The sequence below is a fragment of the Trachinotus anak genome, unplaced genomic scaffold, assembly GCF_046630095.1.
Source record: "Trachinotus anak isolate AG129_WGS33_773 ecotype Australia unplaced genomic scaffold, CSIRO_AGI_Tana_v1 ptg000021l, whole genome shotgun sequence".
Lineage (NCBI taxonomy): Eukaryota > Metazoa > Chordata > Actinopteri > Carangiformes > Carangidae > Trachinotus > Trachinotus anak.
This window is the reverse complement of record NW_027273872.1, coordinates 20,040,839-20,067,014: the sequence shown is the minus strand read 5'-3', so window position 1 is coordinate 20,067,014 and position 26,176 is coordinate 20,040,839. Positions and strand designations below refer to the sequence as shown.

The following is a 26,176-nucleotide window of genomic DNA, read 5'->3' as shown; positions in this document are numbered from 1 at the left end:
AGTGTATTAACTGAATCATTTATCATAATCAATCTCAGATGATAATACGCACGCAGCTGTTTCTTAACATGGGTTGGTTTCTTCTAGTCTTTTTCCCTGGAGAATATTAATATTTATGACGAAGAGGAAGGCTGACCAAGCTCTCAGTCACTCTCTCTCTACCATCGCGCTCTCTCTCTGTCCCCCTCCCTCCCTTTTATACCCACACCCTGGATGCAGGCAGGCGTGCACACACCGGCAGATTCACTCAGCTTCCGTATCGCTCTCCCGTCTCCATCTCTGTGTCTCTATCCCTCCCTGCTCTCTCCGCTGGTGGATTTCAGCCCACAGCTGTGTGGAACACCGGTAAGAAAGACCCATCTGTCCCTCAGCCTGTTCTTCATTTTGTCTGTGTGTGTGTCTCTCTCTGGATTCTGGTTTACTAAGAGTCAGACAAAGGATTGGGGTGTGGCTGGATGAAGAGAAACTGACTGCTGATGGCAGCGGTGAAATGATGTGAAAGACGGATGCTGGGGATGATGATGATGATGCTGGTGATAATGGAACAATAGAGCAGATGTTTGGATAATCAGGTTTAATGGTGGATTGAAAATGGTGAGATTATGACTGCTGTTTTTCATGTCAAAGCTTGGAAGAGGTGGATACAGGCACCATTTCTCGATAGTAGGGTAATCGAGAAATGATTCAGCGTGCCTCTTTTCAAGAAACTGAAAATGTAAGAATTCCAGGCATGAGCCCAGCATAACTATTACTATGTCATACCGATTCTATTAAATTCAGACTAGTGAGAATGATTTTACACTAGCTGGGTTTGCAAATTACTGGCTGCGGGCTTGTGGACTTGTCACATTTCCACAGCAGCCTCTTACAGAGCAGTGGTTCAAACAGGCGTGACTGGGCCACACTGTGCAAGACAGATTAGTCAGACCTGAGGCTAGGTCAGGATTATGACTGCAGTGGAGCCTGTGGAGCGCTGCCTCGATCCAGGAGGCTGCAGGGGTGGATGCAGAGAGAGAGAGAGAGAGAGAGAAATGGGGAGAGAGAGGGAGAGGATGCAGAGGGAGAGAACAAAGACTTTCGCCTCAGAGAGGGAAAAGCAGAGACAAAGGAATGAACAGACAGCTTGGTAAAAATAGGCACATGTTAGCTGCATAGCCATTTTGTAGAGAATCTCAAGACAGAGCATGTGTGGGAGGCAGCCACCACTCACAGGCATCCATGTGGACGTGTCTGAGCTGCACATGTCATAGCCACTCCCTTTATGTGCAATCGGTTAAAAGGGTTATTGTAAAGTAGGGTTATTGTAGAGCCTTCAAGATATTTGACAGCTCTCATGATCACCTTTCAATCATTGCCCTTAAACTTTCAGATATATCTTGTACAATTTATTCACTTCTATTACCTTAGGCTGTATTATCAATATAATATATTGGCTGACAGGAAAGTTCGAACCTGTGTGCTCAGGTATCCTTCTCATCTTCCACAGCCGAAATGTCTGACAAGCCTGACATGACTGAGATCGCCCGTTTCGACAAGACAAAGCTGAAGAAGACAGAGACAAAAGAAAAAAACCCTCTGCCCACCAAAGAGAGTGAGTGTCCCTCATGTGTGTGCTTATGTCTGAACGATGCTGAAGCCTTGCTCCCCTGCAACAAATTTCCTGTCAGTAGCCACTCATCACTGCCAGTGCTGCTGAAAGACTACATGCTCAGCAAGCAGAGCAGCAAAATAAAAAAAATTGCTGCAAGATCAGCACCTCGCTGATATACAGCAAATCAAAAAGCAGCATCCTCTTGCATACTCATTAAACAGGAGCCTGCTGACCAACAGTCTCTTCTTCTCTTCTTTTCCAGCCATTGAGCAAGAGAGGAAAGGCGATGCCACACCTTGACTTCTGAGCACATGAAGAAAAGAAGCTGAGATGCCACAGCAAAAAGCACTTTCTTTTGATTATCACAGTATTTCAATCTTTTACTTTGTCTTCAGAAAAGGGTGCTCTTGAGCTCCCTGGGGTGCTGTAAGGGTATATGGCATCCTCACAGGGGGGTTCTCCTACCACTCGGGTGGAAAACTTTAGCCTGGGTGCCTGTCTTGCACTGTTAGCCTATAGCTAATATGTCTCCAATATTGCCAAACTGGGGAGTGGTGTAGTGATGTAGCACAGAGAGAGAGGCAGGCATCCAGACTGAAGTTGGGGTGGGGGGGGGGTGTCTACAGTCATGGGAGCAATCGGAGTCTAATCATGTGGGATGTTTTCTTAATAAACTTTTTACTTTTCTTTATGAAATAAATATGAAGACGTGAAACCAGTCAATGTGCATTTTACTGTCTCCTTCATGTCATGTGTTCAGACTCTAATAAAACTCATACAGTCATGGTCATGCACGGCCATGGAATAAATACACAAAAGAAATGATGTGTCTATACTGGCAGTATGTAAATTATTCCAGTACAGAACGGTACAAGCAACACCTCCTATATGTTCATGCTAATAATGCTATAATAATAATGTACTTCACCTGAATATTATGAAACACATAATCACTTGCACATACACAGAAACAAAACGGACACATGAATAAATTAACGACATAGCTGTGGAATAAATGTTTAATTATTAAAACTTGATTCCGTATTATGAGAGGTTGTTTCATCCTCTCTTTTTCACTGGCTCAAAAGGTTAGCGAGCCAGCTAACGCTAACTCGGCTTGTGGGTTTTTACTTGGCATTAGAGCTTGGATGATTAGTCGATTAATCGATAAAAATTGATTGACAACAATTTTGATCATTACTACATCATTTCATGCAGTAATTTTTAAGCAAAGAATTTCAAAGGTTTAGTGGTTTGGCTGATTTGCGAGGGAGGCGCGGCTTGGTGACAACAACACTGTCTTGAACAGTATTGTCAAAATATTAAACAAAGGTACACTGTCAAAATAACTTTTGAAAAGAGGCATTTTTTACTAAAAATCATTAGGAAGATAACATTTTATAACACTGCTATTCACTGAGTTTTTCTGTATGACTGATAAGATAACTTCTTTATGTTGCCAATTATTTCTTTATTACAGGTCATTTTTGAATCCCATAACATACAGCACAATGGTCATTTATAGCCCAGACTGGTTTGTGGGGTCCCTGACTGGTGTGGCTGGCTGGCGTCAGCAGTCCTGCCACCCTTCCTCGGTCTGTCGAGCCTGTCACCTCCTGAGCCTTTATGGCTCTGTTTCTCACTTCGCACCGCCATAAATCACGCATCAACGCACCGTGGAAGGCGTGATGTGTCTGAAATGTCTGTCAGAACAATTTCATTAATGTGCTTTTTTTTTTTTTTATTGCTTCATGTTAGTTTAAGCGCAGTGTAATTTAAAGGTCCTGACCCTGTTCTCTGGAACAGACATTATTACAAAGTTGCATAAAAACAGAATCCATAAGGAGAGTTTAAACTATTATAAATTACTTCCGTTAAAACTATATCATCAATTGTGATCGTGACATAAATATGTATGTAACTATACCTTCAGCAGGTGAGGCAAAATATCAGATTCGGCCTCTTTAAATTAACAAAAATAATTTTAAAAAGTAAATACATTTAACAGCCAACGTGATTTGTCTGAGAGTTTCGATGTTTAGAGGACATCTAGCCCCCACGTAGAAACACGCCCCTCCTGGATAAACTGCTATTGTTTACAGCTTATTAGCCCGTTAAAATCGTTAAAGGAGCCCCTCACTCAAGAACAAGTTATGAAGCATCCCAGATTGATTTTTAATCGCTCTGTGTTATTTCCCTGCCAAGTGTTGAGGGGCTCTAGGTTTCAGTCATATTGCTGAATGAATGTGGGTGATATCTAATTAGTGGGGATTATCCTCACCTCCATCTCGCCGCGGACCTCGCCCAGCCCTCCGTCTATTGTCCGCGGCGCTGAGTGAATTGCTGTTTTAAGGGATTTTGAGTGGTTTAAAGGGGATTTGACAAGTGTAGGCCATTTCATTTAAAAAACTGTAATGTTAATCACTAACTTGGGAACTTCTCTCAAATCAAATCACAGTACGAGTATAAAATGACAGAAACTAGCATGATGACTGCTGATGATGGCAGTGATTATGTAATCTAAATCAAGGGGAGAGGAAACAGCAGAATTAAATGTGATGGAACTGAGCGTTGGATTATCCCGGATTTTTATTACGTAAGATCAATATGAATCAAACTGTTTGTAGATTTGCTCAGAAACCTACAAATCAAACCCAAACAAAACGATACACTTATAATAAACTGACTTACAATGTAATGGTTGAGACATTAAAGCTCTTATGTGTTTATGCTCTTGTAAATTCCAGACTGTTTTCACACCAAGTTGTTTCCCAGGGGAACATCTATTATCCTATTATCACGACGATGCCAATGTCGCCGATGTGTGAAGCAATATTTACATGACTATATACTGTCAGCCCCTGAAAGACTTTATGGCTTTGTAGTCGCTGTCTTTCCCCCTGGGACACTGGTGCCATTTCCCAAGCGTTTCCAACTACACATGAGGCCTGGCGTCGGCAGTCACTGCTGCATTTCCGTAAATATATGGAACCCGTTCAATGGACTTTGGGGAAACTGAGTTGTGCACTGTTGCTAATGTTATATTAGTGGCTTCTGTGCAGCGGCCAGTCCCTCTTCAAATCCTCAGACAAAAAAAGTATAAATGTATAATATAGGCTTTTGTGTATAGGTTATCCAGTACTCAGTAACAGATTTACAGTGACACGATAGCTAATCGTCCACTTATCTACTCAGTATGATTCTGAAAATTCAAATTAAGTTTTAACTTAATCAACCTGATATGAATTTCATTATCATTTCATTTGTGATAATGAGAGGTGTTCCTATGGGATGATACATTCATGTTTTAATTCGTGGGAAAAGCGTCTAAGGGTTAAAGCCTGGGAACGACAGGTGAATTAATGAGGGGCTGTTCAAGTGTCTGCGTCATTTCTTTGAAGTGCACTTATGCACCGACGGCTCCTATTTGTCTATAGGCCGCGGCAATCAATGTCGTCGTTGACGCATTTTCACAGTGAAACGTTACCTGCAGGACAAATCTGTCAATCAAAGGAGCAAGACCATATAAATATCATCAGCGTGGGGTCTGGCTACAAGCTTAGTTGCCTTCTTCTCTCTTGGTACTCACATCTGGGATACCAGCGAGCAGGCCCCCGCTTGGAATACAGCTGCTATGGGACCGTTACATCTCCTTACAGCCGTGGTTCTGTCCATGTGCTGTCACTTTCAGTTTGCGTCAGCTTGGTACGTCGCTTAATTTTGGACGAATTTATTTTAGTTTAATGTGTGTTTGCTGATGGTATAGTGATCTGAGATTAACGTGGCTGTCTTGTTTTCTATCCATAGGACCGTGAATAACTTCCTCATGACTGGACCTAAGGTAAATACGTTTTTATCTTTATCTTTTTGAGCAAGTTTTGTGCGTAAAACCTCCTCTAGGACATCCACATCAAATATATTATTTGATTTTCTTAACATCATTGCTCGAACTTGTTAATAGTTAAATGCACTAACAAATAACTACGTCCTTTGCTGTCTTTCCCAAGGCTTTTCTGACCTACGCCAGCAGTGTGCAAGTGGGCGCGCAGAGTGGAATACACGAGTGTAAACATCAGTTCGCGTGGGAGAGGTGGAACTGTCCAGAGAGCACGCTCCAATTATCCACACACAACGGCATTCGGAGTGGTAAGACATTTGTATCCACGCACTTGTATCATATGCATGACGTGCTGCAGCAGGGTGCTGCGGTGACAAGTTCAATTCCAGCAACTGTCAACTTCGCTGAAGCGCTCTTGCGTAAAGTTTATCCTTCAGTGCAGAGACGAAGCTGCAGCTGATCTTGCGCTCTGATCTCCGTGGAGAAGGGACACACACATTGACTTAGATCCTTTGCTGGAACCGCAATGACAAAACAGCCAAGATGCTCAGAATTCATCTCTGACAATGCCTTTACGCACGCTTTACGCGCCTTTTACGCACAACATTTGAGCAGCCATTACGCATTTATGGTGCCAGAAAAGTCTAACGTCGTGGTCTGCTTTCTTTGTCACTTATTGAAGCCACAAGGGAGACGTCTTTTGTCCATGCGATCAGCGCGGCCGGAGTGATGTACACGCTCACCAAGAACTGCAGTATGGGAGACTTTGATAACTGCGGCTGTGATGACTCCAGGATTGGACAGACAGGTACAGTTTTATTCTATGTGTAGTCCACGATTAGACTAAATGTCATGAGCTGGACCCTTTTATTCTTTGAACCGAATAACAATGTGCGTTCTTCATCCCCAGGTGGCAGAGGATGGATTTGGGGAGGCTGCAGTGATAATGTGGCTTTCGGAGAGAAGATCTCCAAACAGTTTGTGGACGCGCTGGAAGATGGGCATGACTCGCGGGCAGCAGTCAACCTGCATAACAACGAGGCAGGCAGACTGGTGAGATGGGATTTTTACTGTCATTGGAGTCACTCAAGTTTGCTGTGACTTTCTGTGGGCTGTGTTTTCAAATTCAGATATTAACTAATAATCCCAGGTCAGGTCTGGGAAGGAAAAATTTATGTTTTAGAGTCAAAAACACCTCTGTGTCTCATGTCAACAACAGTTTGAACCCGTGAAGCAGCAGAAAGCTGTGCAGATTCCAACTAACTCTCACTATCTTGGCAGGCTATCAAAGCTACCATGAGGAGAGCCTGCAAGTGTCACGGGGTGTCTGGGAGCTGCAGCATCCAAACCTGCTGGATGCAGCTGGCCGACTTCAGAGAGGTGGGTAACTACCTGAAGATGAAGCACGGACACGCAAAGAAACTGGAGATGGACAAGAAACCTGCGAGGGCTGGTAACAGTGCGGACAACAGAGGAGCCATCGCGCAAGCTTTTCGCAGCATCGCTCGGACGGAGCTCATTTACCTGGAGGATTCTCCGGATTACTGCGTCAAGAACCAGACCATGGGATTCCAGGGCACCGAGGGGCGGGAGTGTCTGAAGGGGGACAAGAACATGTCGCAGTGGGAGAGAAAGAGCTGCCGCAGGCTGTGCTATGAGTGCGGCCTCAGAGTGGTGGAGAAGCGCATTGAGGTTGTCAGCAGCTGCAACTGCAAATTCCACTGGTGCTGCACGGTGAAGTGCGACAAATGCACGCAGACTGTTACTAAATATTACTGTGCGCGGAAAGAAACTGGGAGGAAACCACATAATAAAACGAAACGCAGGCACCGTGCGCGCCGGCACTGATTTGTTGCAGAGACTGTTGAGTCAGTATGCTCATCACTTTTCATTCTACTTCGCATTATGGACACCAGTAAGCATTGTACAGCGTTATCAGGATGTTCTTCTCAAGCCTCATCACATCACTCTAAACATTTTAATGCACTTTATCTTATTGATTTGATTCTGTATATAATTCAAATGATTTTTTTTTCAGGACCAAAATCTTCACGCATGCTCACTCGTTTGTGTTGGTGTTTAGGGGATAAGTTGGTTGAATTTGTTGCGTTTGTCACCTGTGATGTCTAAAATTCTCTAATATTTTATCATGCATTTCTAATATAAAATGTTACCTAATAAATATTTTTATAATATGTATGAATCCGTCTGGTTTGTCTGTGGCAAAACGCTGATTCTGTTATTTGTATATTAGTGCCCTGGTGTCATTCTGCCTAAGGGTAGAAAATATACCGTCGCTTAATGCCACCCTTTGAAGTGCGCACATAGGCGTTTCCTGAACCCGTCACCCAATCAGCTTCCTCGGACCTGAGGGACAAAGAACAAGAGTTCCATTTGTTCTTCATTCTTATAAAAGAGAAAGTTGCAGCACACCGGGTCAAAATAACGAGACCTCTGTACTTTAAGGGTGTAGATGAAAATGGTGCACTCATTATTTTGGCTCCTGCCTCTTTTGTATACAACTTGTCCGGGACATGCTTGGTAAGACACGATTTGCCCGTATCTTTTTTATTTATGTGTTATCTGAGATGGATTGAGCTCATGCTTTATCGTCTATCTTCTTCTCAGGGTGGCGAGTAACTTCCTTATGACGGGACCTAAGGTAAATAGAAGACATTATTACTTCCATTACTAGCTTGCGGAAAACAATTCCAAATGTGATTCAAGCAAAAAGAAAAATGACTGTCACCGCCTCCCCCGCAGGCCTATCTCACCTATGCAAGAAGCGTACAGGTGGGCGCACGGAGTGGGATTGAGGAGTGCAAGCAACAGTTTGCGTGGGACAGATGGAACTGTCCCGACAGCGCGACGCAGCTCAAAGGACTTAGGCGCGGTAGGTTGAGAAAATAAATACAGTTCTGTTGAGTTATGCATGCAGGTTCCTAAATGCTGAAGAATAACATTTACGCATAAAATATGCCTTAGTCGTTTAAAGAATCGAATATTGTTTCCATTCAATAACACAGGACACATGCACCGATATGGGAGCATTATAAACCTGTTACAGAGCTGTGCTACATTCATTTTCATGTTACCTGGTCATGTTTGTACAGAAGCCCATTTGAATTTTGTGTAATCATAAGGCAGCTAAACTTCGTCACAGTATTTGCCAAAAATATTCCCAGTAAGCCTTAGATATTTATTCTTCACTTTCAGGTCTTTTTTTTTTTTTTTTTGAAGGTGATCTCATTCATGAATGTTTGAAATGTATTTGCCCCACAAGACAAATAAAACGTGATTGCTTATTTCCAGCCACCAGGGAGACTTCCTTCGTCCACGCCATCAGTGCAGCGGGGGTCATGTACACTCTAACCAGGAACTGCAGTCTGGGAGACCTCGACAACTGTGGCTGTGATGTCTCAAAGAACGGCAAAATTGGTCAGGATTACGGGAGAGATCCCCATTATTTTAGCATACATCTAACAAGCTAAACCTAAAACACATTTTTGACAAACGGACAGTTTCAGTTCTTATATCTTCTTTTATATGGTCAAAGTTGGTGTTCTGATTTCGGGTAATACTCTGTGTGCAGGTGGTCGTGGCTGGTTGTGGGGTGGCTGCAGTGATAACTTGGAATTTGGGGAGAGGATTTCAAAACAGTACGTGGATGCACAGGAGACAGGACAGGACTCCAGAGCGGCTGTGAATCTGCACAACAATGAGGCCGGACGGCAGGTAAGTTATATTAATACCACAATCTTTCACCTAACGTTACACAGCTTTAAGTCGTTGGCAGTAATTTACTTTCCCTGATTTCCAACAGGCTGTGAAGGCGACAATGAAGCGCATCTGCAGATGCCACGGCATGTCTGAGAGCTGCAGTGTCCAGACCTGCTGGACACAGCTGTCAGAATTCAGAGAAATCGGTAACTACTTGAAGATCAAGCACAGCCAAGCTCAGAAACTGGACATCGACAAAAAGCGCATGAGGGCCGGGAACAGCGCGGACAACAGAGGAGCCATCGTGGACGCGTTCGGTGGCATCGCCCAGACAGAACTCGTCTACCTGGAGGACTCTCCGGACTACTGCAGGAGGAACACCAGCCTGGGGCTGTACGGCACCGAGGGCCGGGAGTGTGTGCAGCATGGAGAGGGGTTAACCCAGTGGGAGAGGAGGAGCTGCCGCAGGCTGTGCCATGACTGCGGCCTGAGGGTGGAGGAGCGGCGCACGGAGGTGGTGAGCAGCTGTAACTGTAAGTTCCACTGGTGCTGCAAGGTGAACTGTGACGACTGCTCGCGGGTTATAGTCAAACATGTGTGCGCCAGGAGGGAAGGTGGGGATGCACACGGCTTTAGACGGAGATACCGGGGACCCAAATAAAAAAAAAAAAAAAAATGTTTTTACATGGATGCGTTTTTTAGATCACAATGAAGGGCTTGTTAAATCCCGTTTGCACTTTTCATCTGTTTTTCATGTTCCCTTGTATAAATACCCGAGTCTCTATTTATGAATACTGTTTTGTATAATAAAAACGAAAAGTTCAAAAATACAAGTCTCCTGAATTCCACGTTTTATTCCAATCAACAGCTAAAAAATATTTTACTTAATAAACCCCAACTGCACAACTTGTGTCTATTTGAATAAGAATGGACTGAATACACTTAACAGAGGATTACATGGATAACATGGTGCATTTCACACCCAACCAAGGTGTTGATCCAGCGTTGATCCACGATCACTTTGATGTCAACGTGTATTGATTTCATTCAAAGAGCAGCCAGGCTTTGAAAGACAAATTAGGGAAGTATTTCCACCTCTAGAAGTTAAAAGGTATTTGGCCTGATAATCCGGAGACACCGCTGCCTGTCCTGAGTCTTTGTCACATCCCACAGGCGATGCAAATGTATCACAATACATCAAAGCGTGAGGAGGAAACGCGTTGGCAAACTGTGACAGAATTTTTTAACCAAACTGCTGTTTAGCTACTGTGTCGAGGCGAAATGGGTCACACTGGAGTCCGGTTATTATACTCCAAATCCAGAGAGGAGACGGTTAAAAATAAGCGTGGCTCACATTCCACCTCGAATGCAGGTTAATTTCTAATCTTATAATTTGCAAGTAATTAGGTCTAAGAGGAGCCTCATCTCCGCCCATTGGCCTATCTGTGTCTAAAGGAGCCATTCATTTCCTCCTTATTTCCTCTACCCCCCCGTATCTGAAGAAATCTACCTCTCAGCTGGACGTGTCATAAATCTGTCACTGTGGCAGCTAAATGACTGATGGGATGGGTATTACCTTCATCAGGGGGTCCATGCGGGGGGGGGGGGGGGGGGGGGGGGGTTCTAACAGAAAAGGGGGCTGGTTACAAGTCTGTTTCACTATCTTTACAGAGCAGTTACTGTAGAAGCAGTAAATAACAGGCGTAGTGAGAAATTACATCTTGAATTATCATACCATAAATTATAGCTCAACTGGTGTCACTATATCCCTGAGAACTGAAGCAGCATTAAAGTCAATGAAGTCCCATTTGGGTCAACACTGCATATTGTTTAAAACTTGAAAGTCAATGCCTGAGCACTGATAAACAAAAATACCAGAACTTCATTAGTATCAGAATCAGCTGCACATAAATGAACAGCATGTGGGTGAAAATATGAGGTTCTGGTGCTGGAAATGTTTCACTAAAAAGGACAGACAAGCTGAGAAACACCCGTAGACACCAACTTAAAAATGTAAAAATGTAGAAAGAACGAGTAACGCTCTCACAGACCAAAACATTCCCTCCCATCCCTCTCCATTTGTCTGTTTGCTTCTGGAGACGTCCTGTATTTCCCACGCTGTCCTGCTGTGTGTTAATGAAGGTTTCGCCCCACTGGAGGCCCTAACGCTCCTCCCCTTATCTCTGCTCTCCACTGGGTGCATTATTAGTTCCATATTGGCCCCATATGACGCTGTAGGTTGATTGTGCTCCACAAGTGAGATGACCACAACTGTTCTTCCATTAGTGTCTGCTGAAAAGGGGAAATGCAATCTTTTGTGTCCATTTCAGATTTGGGAAACGAGCATTTCACAGATTCAGGACTTAATAAAAACAACCAAATCTTCTCAACATTATCTACACTGATTTAATGCCTAGCTAGAATTGGTCCATTACTTGCTTTATAACTGTACTGCATTTCATGCCCCCTATACAGTGGCATGATTATGTCTTCCAGTCAGGACAGAGCAGGAAAACAGGGGGAGGGAGGGGGATGATCTCCCACAAAGGACCCCCCAGGAGGATTCATGTATTCACCCAGACATGCCTGGGGGTCTCTAAAGGGATCGGAGCATGATTGATCATCCCTTCCTCCCCTTTCCCCTCCTCTCCCACCTGGGTGTGAGATGCCGAGAGGCCTGACATGGAGCGGGCTGCGACTGGGATGCAAGATCTGACACAGCCTTCATGCTATGAATTAGAATAAAAAGCATTTATGAGATAAAAACTAAATTAAACACACTAGTGAGGATAGACTCAGCACAACCACAATAGCTTCATGCCTGTGACTGTATACGTGTGAAAGGAAATCAGCAGGCTCTATGTTTAGAGATGTACATTCTGCAGTGTGTGCACACTATTATTATGCATCTCAAGCCCATTATGAGCACTGAAACTTTCTACTTTAGTCTTTGACACATTAGGTGCGTAAGCAGATGACACACCACAAGTATGGTTATTTAAAGAGCAAGGTCATTCTTAGCCTTCATTTGAAAAGATGTGTTAAAGACTTAAAGAGTAACAGCTTCGTGATTCCACTGCTAAACAGAAAGTTCCTACTGTCAGTAAACCCTTCATTTTTCGGTGGATGTGACATTTATAGGAGAAAGCATGAGTTTCAACAATGTTCCCTCTAAAGTGGAGGTGATGGGATGGAATCCACAAAGTCTCGCTGGCTACATGAAGAAGGTGAGTCGCAAAGATGTAACTTTCGTGTTTATCTATCGTGTGATACCGAAGTTGTGAGGTTTTTTTTTTCCTCCTGAAAGTAATTCAAAACCTGATATGTGACATGTTAAAATATTCATCTAAAAAGCCCTGTGCAATATGTTAGCTCTAATCGTGTCACATCTTATGACCTTCTTAGCTTAAGTTACCAGGCTGTGACAAAGTAGTGATGAATGGCAGAATAAGTGGGGCACAGTTTATGGTAAGTCTGTCTAACTTTTGTTTTTACACATGATCACTATTCTAAAATGCTCTGAGTAATTGATTTTAATCTATTTTTTTAACAATATTCAAATCGACATCTCCCAGCAAATGACTGACAGTGACCTTCAAGTGTTCCCAACCCTTTATTTTCCGTGAGTACTCTTTTTCCACTAAAACAGGTGACAGGCCTGTGTCTGCGCGCTCAGAAAGACGTTACAACAGGAAAAGATGCAAAGATTAGTGTACTGCAGAGTAATTTGACCTGGGTGTGAATGCCGATTAAACCCTTCTCCACGTCCTGATGTTAGCGGGTTTTAGAAGGTTTTTTGTGTGGGAAGGGCTTAGATGAAAATATATTATATTCCAACCAAAGTTATTGATAAACAATTAATCAACCAATGTCTGTGTAGGCATAAAGATTTATTATGGCCCTACATGACAATACACAAGAGGCTGATATCATAACCAGCACTGGGCTGTAGCAACTAGTCGTAGTTTGGGTCATACTTGTAACAGTGCAGAGTGGTACTAGAACAGTGAATATATTTAGCTGATGATTTGGTTTTATATCTTTGTAGACTAATCACTAAGATCCAAAGTGATATCAACAAAGAGGAGCAGAGGATAGCCTTTGGTCACAAGTAAGAAAACGTATTTTATTCTACAACTTCCACTGATAACTCATTGAACAAAAGTACATAACTTTCACATTTATTTTTTGTGCAGAGGCACAAAGGCACGAAAGTCTCCAAAACAAGGTAAAGATGACTTAAATTACACTATGCCATTGACATCATAAAGCAATCTTTTCTTGGGCCTAACACTATTTTTTGTTTTTATTGTATTTTCCTAAATAGTGTTTACACAGAAAGAGGAAGTTTGGGACTCTGATGAGTTTGTAAGTAAAAAGCTACAAACTATTATTAAATTGGCCACTTTTATTACTACAAAGTAAGAAAATTAATATGAGAGACAACAACAGAAAGAATAGTTCATAAAATTGCACTCATACTCTTTACTTGCGTCATCTGTCTGTGCTGTGGTCAGGACAACGAAAGTGAAAATGAATATGAGGGTCCAGACCAGGAGGAAGAGAACAACAGCTACATCTGTGCTCTGACTGAGCCACAAATAGCTGAGGAACAGGACAGTGTAGAGCCCTATGAGGGCGACTACAAGCTGCCTGCCTCTTTTGAGATAAGGAAGCCACCTCAATGCCCAACTAAACTTCAGGGCTCTCACTCTAAAGGTAACAGGATGTAATCATGACAACAATGCTGTACACAAAGGAATGCAATCATAAGAAAAAACATCTCAGTACATCAGCTGCTTTTGGCTTTGTTACTATGAAAGCAGAATCAGTGCTCATGTTTCCTGACTTATTCCCTGTGTGTACTCTATGTGAGAAGTTCCTTCACCTGCTGAAAGGACCTCAAGACCTCCACTTCCTCACCCACCAACAATGAACCCTTTCCCTCAGAGACCTTTAAAAACACCAGGTCATGGTACATGGCATTACTATATAAACACCTAGCTTATTGATGATTATGCTGATTTTGGAGGCACACTTATTATCTGAGCCAATGTAAAATGTTTTGATGAATTTTCCCACTCCTAACACCAGCCAGCCAGCCCAATCTGCATGTTGACAGGAGCACAAAGCCTGAACAACCTGGCCCATCCCTGAAAGACCTTTCACAATCAAGTATGTGCTGTTTATATGTAGTGTTTGGGGTGGTTGTGACAGCTGAACAGCAAAATGTTGCTATTTTGTCTCAGTTTATTACCACATTTCTATTTCACATTATGCACAATCTCCACAAGAGGGCAGCACTATCAAGTCCTCCCACTCATTCACCAGGAAGCTTCCTAAGCCAAAGATCCCCAGACCCAGGTAAGTGTCTACCAGGTAGCCCAGTCTCAACAATTTTTAAGTCTACCAAGCAATTAATTGTGGGTGGTGCCGTTATTTAAATTTATTCAATAATATTCTGTTTCATCTCTCCCATCCCAGGCCAAGTAAACTCATTCCACACCCTCCAGTGCCAACACAACCTGTCCCGGTTTACAATTCAATACCAGGCTCAAAACGGGTGAGAATAAGAAGCTGATTTCTATGAACCCTGTGCTAATTGGAGAGCACACATGATATTAAAAGTGAGCTTTACTGTGCAAGTACACATCTTGAGCACTTTCACAAGGGAAACAACAGATGGCGATGTTGTAAAAAAAAAAAAAAAAAACAAAAAAAACAAGAACCTTGGTCTGCTGCAAGAAGATTTTATTTTTGGCTGGATAACTGGAAATATCTCTGTCACATTTCTTTTATGACAACATTTATTTAAAACACATTTTGTCCCTTTTTTTTCAAAATAAAATGAGCAGCAAGAGTTGATTTAGTCCTTACTATGACTGCTTTATGGTGCATCCAGGGTTTGGATCCCAGCTGGTATGGAGGACGGGTGACCAGACATCAAGCTGAAGTCGCTCTCAGAGAGATGAACAAGGTCAGGTGCTGCCTCTCAGTCTCACACATCTCATCCGTCTTCTGAAGCAGAGTGACAAACATACAGATACGCAAATGTGCTGTTGAAATTTGACAGGATTTTGTGTGTTGATTTGTCTTTAGGATGGGGCATTTGTGGTGAGGGACAGCTCACAGGGCTCTGCTGAGCACCCCTACACCCTGATGCTGCTGAAACAAGGCAAGATTTACAACATTAAGATCCGTAACCAAGGCGACTCCTTCTTCCTCGGCACTGGCGACCACTACACCAAGGTAAACTGAAAATGATACCATTGGCTACATTGTTGAAATCAGAGGGTAAAGTCAGTACATTCACTCGGAGTAAATGGAAAAGTTCACATCTTGTGGCACGCCTCAGGGAGTGTTTGGTGCTGACTGGTGCTGTGCTGCGTCATTAGGTCCCTGTCATCTTTTTTGTGTGCTGCTGTGCTGCAGAGTTTCCCTGGGGTGAAGGAGATGATTACCCATCACACACACACACCGCTGCAGCTCATTGATGCCACAGACCAGAGCTATGAAGTACAGAGCCAATGTTGTCTGCTGCACCCTGCGGGACTCTGACCAGCACCAACAGCAGGCTTCATGTGGGTGTTTTCATTATGCTAATTTGCACATATATGCATGTGTGGCCTGTTGAGAAGCCTGTCTAAGAAAATGTGAATAAATGACACAATTTTAAAAATCACGAAAGGTTATTATTGTGCAATTTCTATATTTTGTTAAACTATATTTTCCAGACAAACAGCCTTACCTCTGTTCTTCACGTCTTAGTTTTAGGTAAAGCTGGGGGCGGGTGCGTCAGTATGTCTTCGATTCTTCAGGATTGCCAGCTTGTCAGGACAGCCAACACAAACAATCAGATCACACTGCCCCAGCTGGGTTCGCACTGCAGGCAGAAAACAAATATCCTGTTCCACAACTGCCTCAGGTTTAAAATGTCCAAAAGTTAAATTTCAGAATACATATAAATGCTCCACACCAACTATTATTGTATTATTGAAGCGGCCTGAGTGAAAAATGAAACTGTATATACTACGTTCCTGCTTTTTTCTCATGTGTCTCAGTATCACAAATCTTTCAGTTTAATATCTAACAAACCTCTGATGTTTGTTTCCAGCATTCGAGCTCAAAGTGAGTATGCAGTTATAATTAAGACATCACTGTAAGAAGTCTACACTGACAGCCTCTTCGCCCACATCTGTCCCCCCTGGCAAAAAAGAAGCTGCAGTATCATGCCTCACATCAAATGGCCTGATGGACACTCATGCATGTTAAATCCTTCAGTTACTCCTATCTATCTACCCATCAGCAGTGCATAATCTGACAGACACCATGTACTATCATGTACCTCTGCACCACTGACATCTACAAGCAAGGCTAAGTTGTGCAGCAGCTGGTGTACAACAATCCTTGGCTATCACATTTCAGATCTAGGATAACAGTTACATCATATGCTTTGCATATTTGCAAATAAATCATCAGGGTCGTCTTACTGTTATAATTGATGCTTACTGACATTTTTGGAGGTGTAAGGGGAGCGGACGGGGATTAACAGTCATACATACATGCCAGTTGATCCATACAATTAGACAAGGAGTCCAGCTCTTTCAGTATGTTTTCTACATCAATGCCGGCAGTGGAAGTAGCTTGTTCTTTGCTCTTCTCTGTGTTTTCCATCTGAAAGACAATTACACAAGCAAACAGGCTATGACAATTATCATGATATAACAAAATCTTACAACTTGAAATGCAATTCTGCATGTTGTGTGTATCATTCCAACCAAAAGCCAAACATGCAGTAAGATGGCATTAGTACAGGAAAAATTTGGTTGTCGGAGATGCAAGTTTATGTCTAAAAAAGAAAACAGAACACATTCTCATTTTAATGTTTTTATTTATTAGATTTTTCAGGGTAAACAAGTCACTCTGATATCTGAAAAACAAACAGTATTTGCAGGCTATCCTAACACCACCTATGACAATCAAAATGCTGCAGTCTCCATGAAACATCCTGTTTTAATGTAGGAAATGAGAGGCAAGTCCAAAATACCTGCTTCCCCATAGAAAAAAAAAATGTGTTACACAATTTGCAATATGTACCCGAACACAGTACGAATTCATTTAGCACTGCTTTAAAATTGTATCACCTTCATCTCGGTACAGACTTTGTGAACTGGAAACTGATAACTACATCACATTTGAGCATGAGCTGTGGCAGCAGGCTCAGGACATTTATCCATCTCTGGCTCTGGCTCACGGTCGCCGTGCACGGCAACTCTGCATCTGCGATAAGCCTCTTCCAGTTTCCGCATGGAGGCCCCCAGCTCCGGACTGGTCCGCAGTGCCGCCATGTCGTAAGCCATCCAGGTCAGCTGCACTGCAGGGGAACGGAAAGAAAGAGACTGAAACAAAGTTGTGTTCGACATTAACAACTTCTAAACACAGCTTCAAGTCAAAGGCACCCGAGTCCCCACTTTGCTGTAACATTACACGAAAGCCTAACACAGTGCAACGATGAAATAAGAAAGGTACACGGGCCCACCTGACATATTTTCAGCGCCGTCGAGCAGTGTCTCTAAATCTTGGTTCAGCTCCAACACGTCGTCCTTGCTGTCAAGCTGACGCTCGGGGGGCGAAGATGACTCAGACATCTAAATTACAAACCGACATATTGTTTTTTCAGCTCGTCAGAGGCCACTCCGCCAAAAAACAAGGCTAGCTTATCACCGCCAAGTCCGTCCTGACGGCCAGCGGCCACGGCTGTAACGGTAAACGTTTGTCACCCTGTAGAAAGTTAGCATGGTAAGTTTTTCTAAAACTGAGATTTTAGCTGATTAAGTGTTTGCCAAGAGAGGCGACCGTACCTGCACGTACTTGTTGGAGTTTTAATGTGCAGCCTATCGGGTTAATTGACTTCAAAGTTTGCCAAACGATGCTTTTCTTGAGGAACTGTCAAATGTGTTGGTCTTCTTGTTAGCTTGTTGTAACTAGCTAACACTTGGTTTGGCGCAGTTTGCGCACTTTCAATTCAGACAGGAATGACGTAACTTCCCATGATTGTCAGGATGATTTTCACACAACACCCTTATTCCTTCATGTAAAGTGTTTAGAGGTAGAAAAGACTTTATTGGTAAAAAAATTGGAATATCATTTAAGTAATCAGCTACCGATTGGAGAACCTTTGGAGGAATATCAGTTTAGATATAAACAAGTTAAAAAGAATAAACTATCAAAATGCAATATATTCCCAAATAAACTGCATAGGCTAATGCTACTGCATCTATGTCCCTATTACTGCACTAAGCATTTCCTGCTTCTATATTTCTCCTGCTAAACCTAGTTTAAAGATGCCATAACTATAGCGCTATTGCTTTGTTTATCATGATTATTATGAGCAGTAATAATTCTGACTTATTAACACTTATTTTTGGACTAACCAATAGTCCAAAATCCATAATATTCAGTTTACTATCATAATACATGATAGTACATATATATATATGTATACATATGTATATATATATATATATATATATATATATATATATATGTGTGTGTGTGTGTGTGTGTGTGTGTGTGTGTGTGTGTACATAAATACACACACTGAGTCTGATGTTCTCTTATACATAAATAAGAGAACATCAGACTGGGTGTTCACAAAATGCTGTCCTCTCACTGTAGGAGAGGGTTGCTCACCTTCATTGTAACTGAGAGGAAAATTATTTGATTCAGGGTGAACAGAATCCATGGAGAAACTGAACTAGCTGACATTGGGGGAAAAATGAGAGAGAAAGCAGGAACAGACTACTCACCTGAGCAAACAACCAATCAGAAGAGAGAGGGGGCGTTTCCAGGGAGAGAGATAAAGCCGGTATGACAGGTGACATCTTGACATAAAGCAAGGGCAAACAGACAAGAAAGGGGAGAGAAGACTCGCTTACAACTTGAAAGGTTAGAGACCATCATTTGGATCAACTTATATTCAAATACCCACAAAGGACTGAACAAGAAAAGGACTTTCGGGGGCTGACAAAATTGGCCCAGAAAGTCTTTGGTATCAAAAAGGAGGACAGCCAAAGCTAAAGGGTTCAGAAGAGCCACTGAGAGGTGAGAAGAAACTTGACAATGTCTTCATTTGAGGCCCAGGGCCAGTCTCCTCCTCGTTGCGGCCCTCAGTTCCCCAGCCTCGGCCAGGAGCCCCCTGAGCTCAGCATGTACAGCGATTGCTACTACCCTCCTCCCTCACTGCCGAGTCCTCAGCGCACCACGCCGACCTCCTACGACTTGAGCGACTACACCACCTCCTCCCCAAACCCTTACCTCTGGTTCAACGGCTCCGGGATCAACACACCGCCATACCTGGCTACCACCACCCCATCTGGTAACCCCGGCCCTCCCTTTGTCCCTCAGCACTACGGCATGCAGAGGTCTTACCTGGGCCCAGCTGGGGCTGGTGGCCCAGGAGGGGAGCTGAGCTGGTTCTCTCTGCCCTCACAAGAAGACCTGATGAAGCTGGTCAGGCCTCCGTACTCCTACTCCGCTCTCATTGCCATGGCTATCCACGGAGCACCAGACAGGAGGCTGACATTGAGTCAGATTTACCAGTATGTCGCTGACAACTTCCCTTTCTACAACAAGAGTAAAGCGGGTTGGCAGAACTCCATCAGACACAACCTGTCACTCAATGACTGCTTCAAAAAAGTACCGAGAGATGAGGATGATCCAGGTAATGTTTTACAATCTAAATATCCTATTTTTACTTGTCACTCTGTTTTGAATATTTCTGCTTAAGAGGGAAAGGCTTATGTGATTAATTCACTTAATTTCCATTTACTGTGTGATTATGCTATTATGTTTATTGAATGTGTCGTTTCCTTGGTGTGTTACAAATTGTTAAGCTGTTAGCCCTCTTTTTAAATCTCAATTGAATCTCACCAACTATTTTCTCTGATGTCACAGGAAAGGGCAACTACTGGACACTTGACCCAAACTGCGAGAAGATGTTTGACAACGGAAACTTCCGCCGCAAAAGAAAGAGGAAGTCTGATTCCCTCTCAGGTGGTGACGGCAGTTCAGGGGCTCCAGAGTCAGGTGACAGTGAGAGGGGCAGCCCCAAGCACTCTGCAAACGCTGCCCTTGACATCTCCCCCACAGCAGACAGGATCCCCTCCCCTTCATCAACAGGTCCTGCACCGTGTCTGAGTAGCTTTTTGTCTGAGATGTCTGGAGTGACGTCTGGAGCAGCTAATGAGGTGGGAGGCGAAGGGCTGAGCAGGCCACTGCAGATTAACCTTCCTTTAGATGGGCCTCATAGACCTGCGCAGCCTGGAAGCTTCAGTAGCTACACCCCCAGCTCAATGGGGTCAGAGTGGGTACCACAGGTGCCAGCTCCCCCTGTGCTCTCCTCTTCACCCACCCACTCTTCCATAGGGTACACTAGCCCTATCCTCAGCCAGTACAATGGGTCCAGTGGGCATTTCTACCCTACACTGGGCTCAACAGGGATCGTCTATCATCGCGAGGGCACGGAGGTTTAATAAGACATTGAGGGCGGAAAAGTTTGGTTTGAAAAAACTCTTGACAGGAAATTGTACCTGTCTGGTTACTTTTGTTTTTAGAGAGGTTCTGATGTGAAAGTCAGTGCACACACACACACACACACACACACACACACAAACACACAGAGTATGTTTGCGCTGACTGAGACAGTTGAGATCACTATAGCGTGTGACAACAGAGTAAAAAGGCTTTGATTCCCACAGGAACAGCTGAGTCAGCCGCAGCGGACTACGAGTGTCACTCCCTGAAACCACAGTCAGCCTCACTATCAGATCCTCAGTCAGCTTTTATTCCATCTGAAGCTGGTCTCTATCAGATCTGACTCATTATTAACAGATCCTAGATCTGATCTGCTGACATCAGGCCATTCCACACTGCTATCTGTGAGTCTTTGAAGGGTATCCTACATACAATGCTCAGACAGCACATTTAGAGGAGTAGTTAAATTACACCATTGTCTACATATTGTGTAGTCACTGGCTTTATAGATTCAACAAAGGGGTAAAAGGTTGACTGATTTTACCTGTAAGTGAAACTGTCAGATGAGCTTAGAGTGATGGAGTCTGATATACAAGTGGTAGTTGTACTTTGTAAATATGTCCATGTGTTGTGTAATGTTATACATTTATATTATTGTTGGTTTGTTGGTGCAACTGTTATTGTGCAAAATGGATTCTTGTTGTATGGTATATGCTGTTAATGTTGTGTTTTTGTTATGAATTAAAGGTTTTAGAGTTCTACATTTGCATCTTTCATTTTCTTTTGTAATGAACAAATTAATTATAAATGTTATCCAGGAACAACTGGCTGTGTGTTGTCCCCCAACCAACCCCCACCACCTTGAGAAAGTAAGATGATAAGCCCTTAGTGACAGAAAACAGTCCTGTCAGAAAAGCGATGACCAGTAGTGTAGAACCTGCATGTCAGTGTAATCTGATCTGTGTGTGATGGATAGTTAACTGATTCTCCTACTTTAACGTTGAAAATCCACATTCCCATGCTGTCCCTCTTCACGACACTAAACACAGAAATCCCTCTCTGTCACACTATCTCTACACAGATACTGCTGACTGGATGCAGGCAGCTTTATTGGGGCAGAGGGATCAACTGTAAAAAGTAAAGATGGTGAAGCATGAATAAACTTCTAAATAAACACACTGACTCAGTATAGTTCACAATATGTAAATTACCAAGTGCTGGATGAATTTTAATAATAGTTATCCAACAATGGAGATTCAAAACTCTACAAGTATGGACATTCTGTATAAGTAACGGGTATGTTTTTAGTGAAAGGAAATACGTCTCTGAAAAACAGGTTTGCACTGCACAAAGAAATTCATAGTTTCTTCTGCAACTGCCATTCATAAAGAGGTACCTTAAAGGAAAATATATATGTAAATAAATATGCAGTAAACATAGAAGAAATAATTATACTCACTTATATATAATTGTATAAAAGATAAACAGAATAAATATAAAAATTACAAAACTATACAATTAAAGATCAGTGTGCAACCACTGAATGTACATTTGTGGAACAGTTTGTACAAGAAGCCAGGTGCACTGAAAATAACAAGATCTGTACAGTAGACTCTGTTGTATCCATGAAATTGGTAATATGCTGTATTTGTTACTTTAATAACCAAAGTTCTTAAACTGTGATTTATACAAATTTCATTTTTTTTTTCTCCAGTATTTCTTCCACTCACCTATTTAGTTATCCTGCACATGTTATTGAAATAAATATAAACGCTTGGATCAGTGTCAGCCTTAGGCCTTTATTTACCCTGAAACACAGGCAGCATGACAGCCATTTACACTAAACACAAAGAAAGAAGGAAAGAAAGAAAGAAAAGAAAACACACTTCAGACCCAGATCAAGTGGAATTTAACATCCTGGCACAAAATAAAAAGTGTATTAGTTGTTGGGGGTTAGCCGGTCAACCTGTCAAAATTTGCATAACTGATTTCAAAATAAGTGATGAGGCCGTATTAAGATAGATCAGAAGTCCTTCTTTATCAGTTGTGGCAGACTTGCAAGCATATCTGATTGAACTGCTTCATACTGTGCCATAAACCTCAGAACTCATTCAGGGAATCATAGCAGTGCCAATTCATAAGCAAATAGAATATATTTTCATGCAGATATTACACTGGGATCAGGAGCATTTGACAAGACACAATAAGTAAGACGCAGGAGGTAGGCATAAAGAGCGGAGACAAAAGATATTCAAAAAAGAGAACATACAGTAAATATCCTGATATTAGCGTCCCAACATGTTGCACTTCTACACCAAATTGTCTTGGCACTATGAAGAGTTTATGCAGTCAGTCAGTTAGTTTTTTTTTGTTTTTTTTTTTTTATCCGTTTCTTGTTCAGACTTTGCACAGGCAGGTGGAAGATGTGGAATCAAGAACAGGGGTGGCCTTTCGCCCTGTCGATCCAGGATGAGCTCTTTTTTAGTGTATCTGCCAACAGAAACATCATAGGGCTTTTGCCTTGGAGACTTCATTAACAGCAGACATCATCACCTTCTGCTGCTCTTATTCAGACAGTTTCAAATGGATGCAAATTTGTAACCGTTAATCACACCATGGATGGGGATGACAAGGTCAGGGGGGAGAATGCAGTGTTCCAGATGGAGCTTTCCAGATAAGACACTGCAAAACCTGAGGGATTTACCTTACTGAGTCCCTGAAACCTAAGTCAATTAGCTTTTCTTGTAAATCATAACATAATGCTCAGTTTGACATTTTGGAACTTCCCTTGTCTGTTTGTTAGTTTATTGTAAATATAGTCTTTATTTGGACAGTTACCTCATCCACCAATTTAATACATTGTCAAACTTGATATAACAGCCAGCAATTACACTTTTGTCCTCCTGGCATCTCTCCTAATCTGCTTTTACACAGTAAACACAGCAGCACTTGCATTTTCGGCTATCTTACCCCTTTAGAGCACTCAAAATCAGGCTGTGCCGCACTGTAGTGAAAGCTAATATACATGTATTGTGGAACACAATTGGGTCTATATGACTGAGGGATACACAGCACAGAATCCATCACTCACATGTTACTGTAGCTATGGACCTTTCTTGCCCGAGGCAGTAGAATTATTGCTCAACAGAATGATATGATTAAAATCTATAAGTCCTCATCTCCACCTGCCGCCTGGCTCGTGGCAGTCTTCCACACACCTGTCGGAGTAACGGAACGCACCCACACACACACATATATTCGTTAATGTGTGTGTGTGCGTGTGCATGTGTGTACGCGTCAGTGCAGTGCATAGGTGTGTGGTGTTTATAATATAAACTCAGACAGGGAGTGATTATACCAGAGCTGCTATGCAGGAGGGATTTGTGTTTGTAAGAACTTTCCTGATTATAGCGGTGTAGAAAAGATTTCACACCTCACTGTGCAGTGGATAAAGAGTTTGTGAAGTCTGACAGCTAGTAAATCTGTTCAAGCTGATTCCTCTAAGGTGAAGGGATGCACTCCTTCACTTTGGATAACTGCTACCTGAACGGAAAGCCAACTGTCCTGGTACCAAATCAACCCAAAACACACACACAAGGACACACGCGCCTTCTGTATTTACTAAAACAGTCATGCCCTATCAAGGCTGTTTAGTAAACGGTAGCAGAGAACACCAAGCCTGGAGACATGTCGTCATGCCCAGTGCTCCAGTGCTGCATTACCAGCTCGTTATGTGTAAACACCCACACACACTCCAGACACACGCACAGAGGTGATGAAAGACCCTTGAAGTCACTGAACAAACTATTCTTTTTTTTTTTTGGTACTCTTTAAAGGTCAATGGAAAATGTTAGAATTTCTACATTTTCTTAGTTTATGGCTTGTATCTAAGTGCTGCTGGTAGTTTAACACACATGAAATGCTCTTTAAAATTTTCCCAATGTTGAATTAGCAGTTGTACTATCAAACGCCATTGATCCTATTAACAATGCTCAGCAAAATAGCTGTCCACATTGCCTAAATACGCAGACACTTGCCAAGTTCCCATCACCAATGTCCACCAACTTTTATCCATAGGAAAAGTCCAAGTTTGCCCAAATCCCATCAAAGTTTTCCCCATGAAGGTATTGAAAATGTAGCAGCTCCAGTGTCTCAGTGTCCAGAGAATAAGGCAGTGAGTGATCTACCCTTCCTAAACATGGCTTATATACACGATTTGGGGAAAAGTGAAGTTTAAAGACAAACACAGAGCACAGTGAGAGCGTGTGTATATATGAATCATTGGTATTTCACCCTAAAATATTTTCCATGTCAACATACAGTAAACATGGCGATATGAACAGGGCTTTGCAGTGAGGGAGGGAGAAGAAGGAAGAGGAAGAAGTGGGGAATATAATGTCTTACCGGACATGTGCTGAGCTGAATGTGGGGTCTGAATGATTGGAAGCCTCTTATTATGTAACCTTCTTCGCCTTTTTTTCTTCACTGACTGACTAAAGACTCACTGAGCTTTATGCTTTATCACAATTACCTGACAGGTTAATAGGAGGCAGGTAGTACTGGACTGGATCAGAGGTGTTATTCAGTCAGTGAAGATTTTACAAGCCAGGTTTCTATTGTAGTTTTGTGCAATATAGAGGCATTTTTTTTAGAAAAGTTGAAACACACAATTGTGAATCATCTGTATGTCCAGTGAGTGATGTTATGTGAATAAAGCTGGGGTTTCTTCTCTCACAATATCGTTCCAATTAAATTTGAATTAAATTTTTGGCGATCTACCTGTAGTGCCACCAGCAGATAGACATTTTCTGGCTTTTAGTGGAGATGGATTATACATCTATGTGTTGAACTGGCACATTTTTTTAACAGACATTCCCTGGTCCCCCAGAAGATGTATCCTAACGACTTCAGACAACCCCTGACCTTTCCTCCAGCGCCACCAGCAGGTTGACATTTGTGGTTAAAAGTCAAATGTCTGCATGGCTGTAACAAAAATAATCTTGGTTGTAAATTATGTGCAGGTGGAAAACACCAAATAATGTGACTAACAATGATTTAAGTCAAATGCACGACAACATCCCTGTAGAGCATAATCATGCAGGAAAATGCTTAGAACATTATGCAGTAAAAGCTAATGTGAAAATAAGAGGGTGTTCTTCTTATTGCACATTTAGGTACTTAGGTTATTGCTTCTGATAAATACCTGGCTGCACTGGTAAAGGCAAAGTGGGAATATGATACAATAAGTGGCATTATTAATGTCTTAATGTCTTTGTTCTTAGGGAGTTTTATCTAATATCACTCCTGGATTGAACAAGGAATAAAATTACTTTCTGAGTATAAAGCCCAGCGGATCACAGTCACGTCTTCTAGATGCCAACTGAATCACACAGACTTTATGAGGCTGTATTTTAGCATGCAGGGTGGACAGCTCTGTCTGTTTAGTAGGCAGTCTATGCACTAATGCACACTGCATGACAGGCTCACATTTA

At 42.4% G+C, this 26,176-nt stretch overlaps 5 protein-coding genes across 12 annotated transcripts; 4 read left to right on the top strand and 1 right to left on the bottom strand.

Moving 5' to 3' along the window:
* The first annotated feature begins 186 nt into the window (after positions 1 to 186).
* tmsb2 (thymosin beta 2) lies at positions 187 to 2,309 on the top strand. The gene is made up of 3 exons (XM_071457710.1): positions 187 to 345; positions 1,487 to 1,591; positions 1,854 to 2,309. The coding sequence occupies exons 2-3, from the start codon at positions 1,492 to 1,494 to the stop codon at positions 1,889 to 1,891; spliced, it is 138 nt and encodes a 45-aa protein (XP_071313811.1). The 5' UTR covers positions 187 to 345; positions 1,487 to 1,491; the 3' UTR covers positions 1,892 to 2,309.
* A 2,621-nt stretch (positions 2,310 to 4,930) lies between these two features.
* On the top strand, positions 4,931 to 7,298 carry LOC139605856 (protein Wnt-8a-like). The gene is made up of 6 exons (XM_071457705.1): positions 4,931 to 5,296; positions 5,399 to 5,432; positions 5,599 to 5,737; positions 6,112 to 6,237; positions 6,340 to 6,482; positions 6,711 to 7,298. Exons 1-6 carry the CDS (start codon positions 5,226 to 5,228, stop codon positions 7,275 to 7,277), a joined length of 1,080 nt encoding a protein of 359 aa, XP_071313806.1. The 5' UTR covers positions 4,931 to 5,225; the 3' UTR covers positions 7,278 to 7,298.
* Positions 7,299 to 7,847: 549 nt separating this feature from the next.
* On the top strand, positions 7,848 to 15,163 carry LOC139605857 (protein Wnt-8-like). 6 transcript variants are annotated; one of them, XR_011684489.1, is made up of 8 exons: positions 7,848 to 7,970; positions 8,058 to 8,091; positions 8,193 to 8,322; positions 8,742 to 8,867; positions 9,022 to 9,164; positions 9,253 to 14,324; positions 14,444 to 14,513; positions 14,634 to 15,163. XR_011684489.1 is itself a non-coding variant. In XM_071457706.1 (6 exons), the coding sequence occupies exons 1-6, from the start codon at positions 7,903 to 7,905 to the stop codon at positions 9,808 to 9,810; spliced, it is 1,059 nt and encodes a 352-aa protein (XP_071313807.1). In that variant the 5' UTR covers positions 7,848 to 7,902; the 3' UTR covers positions 9,811 to 15,163. The 6 variants fall into 6 exon arrangements, 1 of the variants encoding a protein (XP_071313807.1); XR_011684485.1 differs by having other exon boundaries at positions 9,253 to 12,376; positions 12,555 to 15,163; XR_011684486.1 differs by having other exon boundaries at positions 9,253 to 13,868; positions 14,029 to 15,163.
* Positions 15,164 to 17,020: 1,857 nt separating this feature from the next.
* On the bottom strand, positions 17,021 to 18,189 carry syce3 (synaptonemal complex central element protein 3). 2 transcript variants are annotated; one of them, XM_071457708.1, is made up of 3 exons: positions 18,021 to 18,189; positions 17,689 to 17,797; positions 17,021 to 17,523 (listed from the first exon to the last, which is right to left on the bottom strand). In XM_071457708.1, exons 2-3 carry the CDS (start codon positions 17,795 to 17,797, stop codon positions 17,339 to 17,341), a joined length of 294 nt encoding a protein of 97 aa, XP_071313809.1. In that variant the 5' UTR covers positions 18,021 to 18,189; the 3' UTR covers positions 17,021 to 17,338. The 2 variants fall into 2 exon arrangements, with proteins under 2 accessions (XP_071313809.1, XP_071313808.1); XM_071457707.1 differs by having other exon boundaries at positions 18,011 to 18,185.
* foxi3b (forkhead box I3b) lies at positions 17,813 to 21,445 on the top strand. 2 transcript variants are annotated; one of them, XM_071457703.1, is made up of 3 exons: positions 17,813 to 17,948; positions 18,879 to 19,872; positions 20,106 to 21,445. In XM_071457703.1, exons 2-3 carry the CDS (start codon positions 19,272 to 19,274, stop codon positions 20,681 to 20,683), a joined length of 1,179 nt encoding a protein of 392 aa, XP_071313804.1. In that variant the 5' UTR covers positions 17,813 to 17,948; positions 18,879 to 19,271; the 3' UTR covers positions 20,684 to 21,445. The 2 variants fall into 2 exon arrangements, with proteins under 2 accessions (XP_071313804.1, XP_071313805.1); XM_071457704.1 differs by having other exon boundaries at positions 17,824 to 17,948; positions 18,828 to 19,872.
* Positions 21,446 to 26,176: the final 4,731 nt, after the last annotated feature.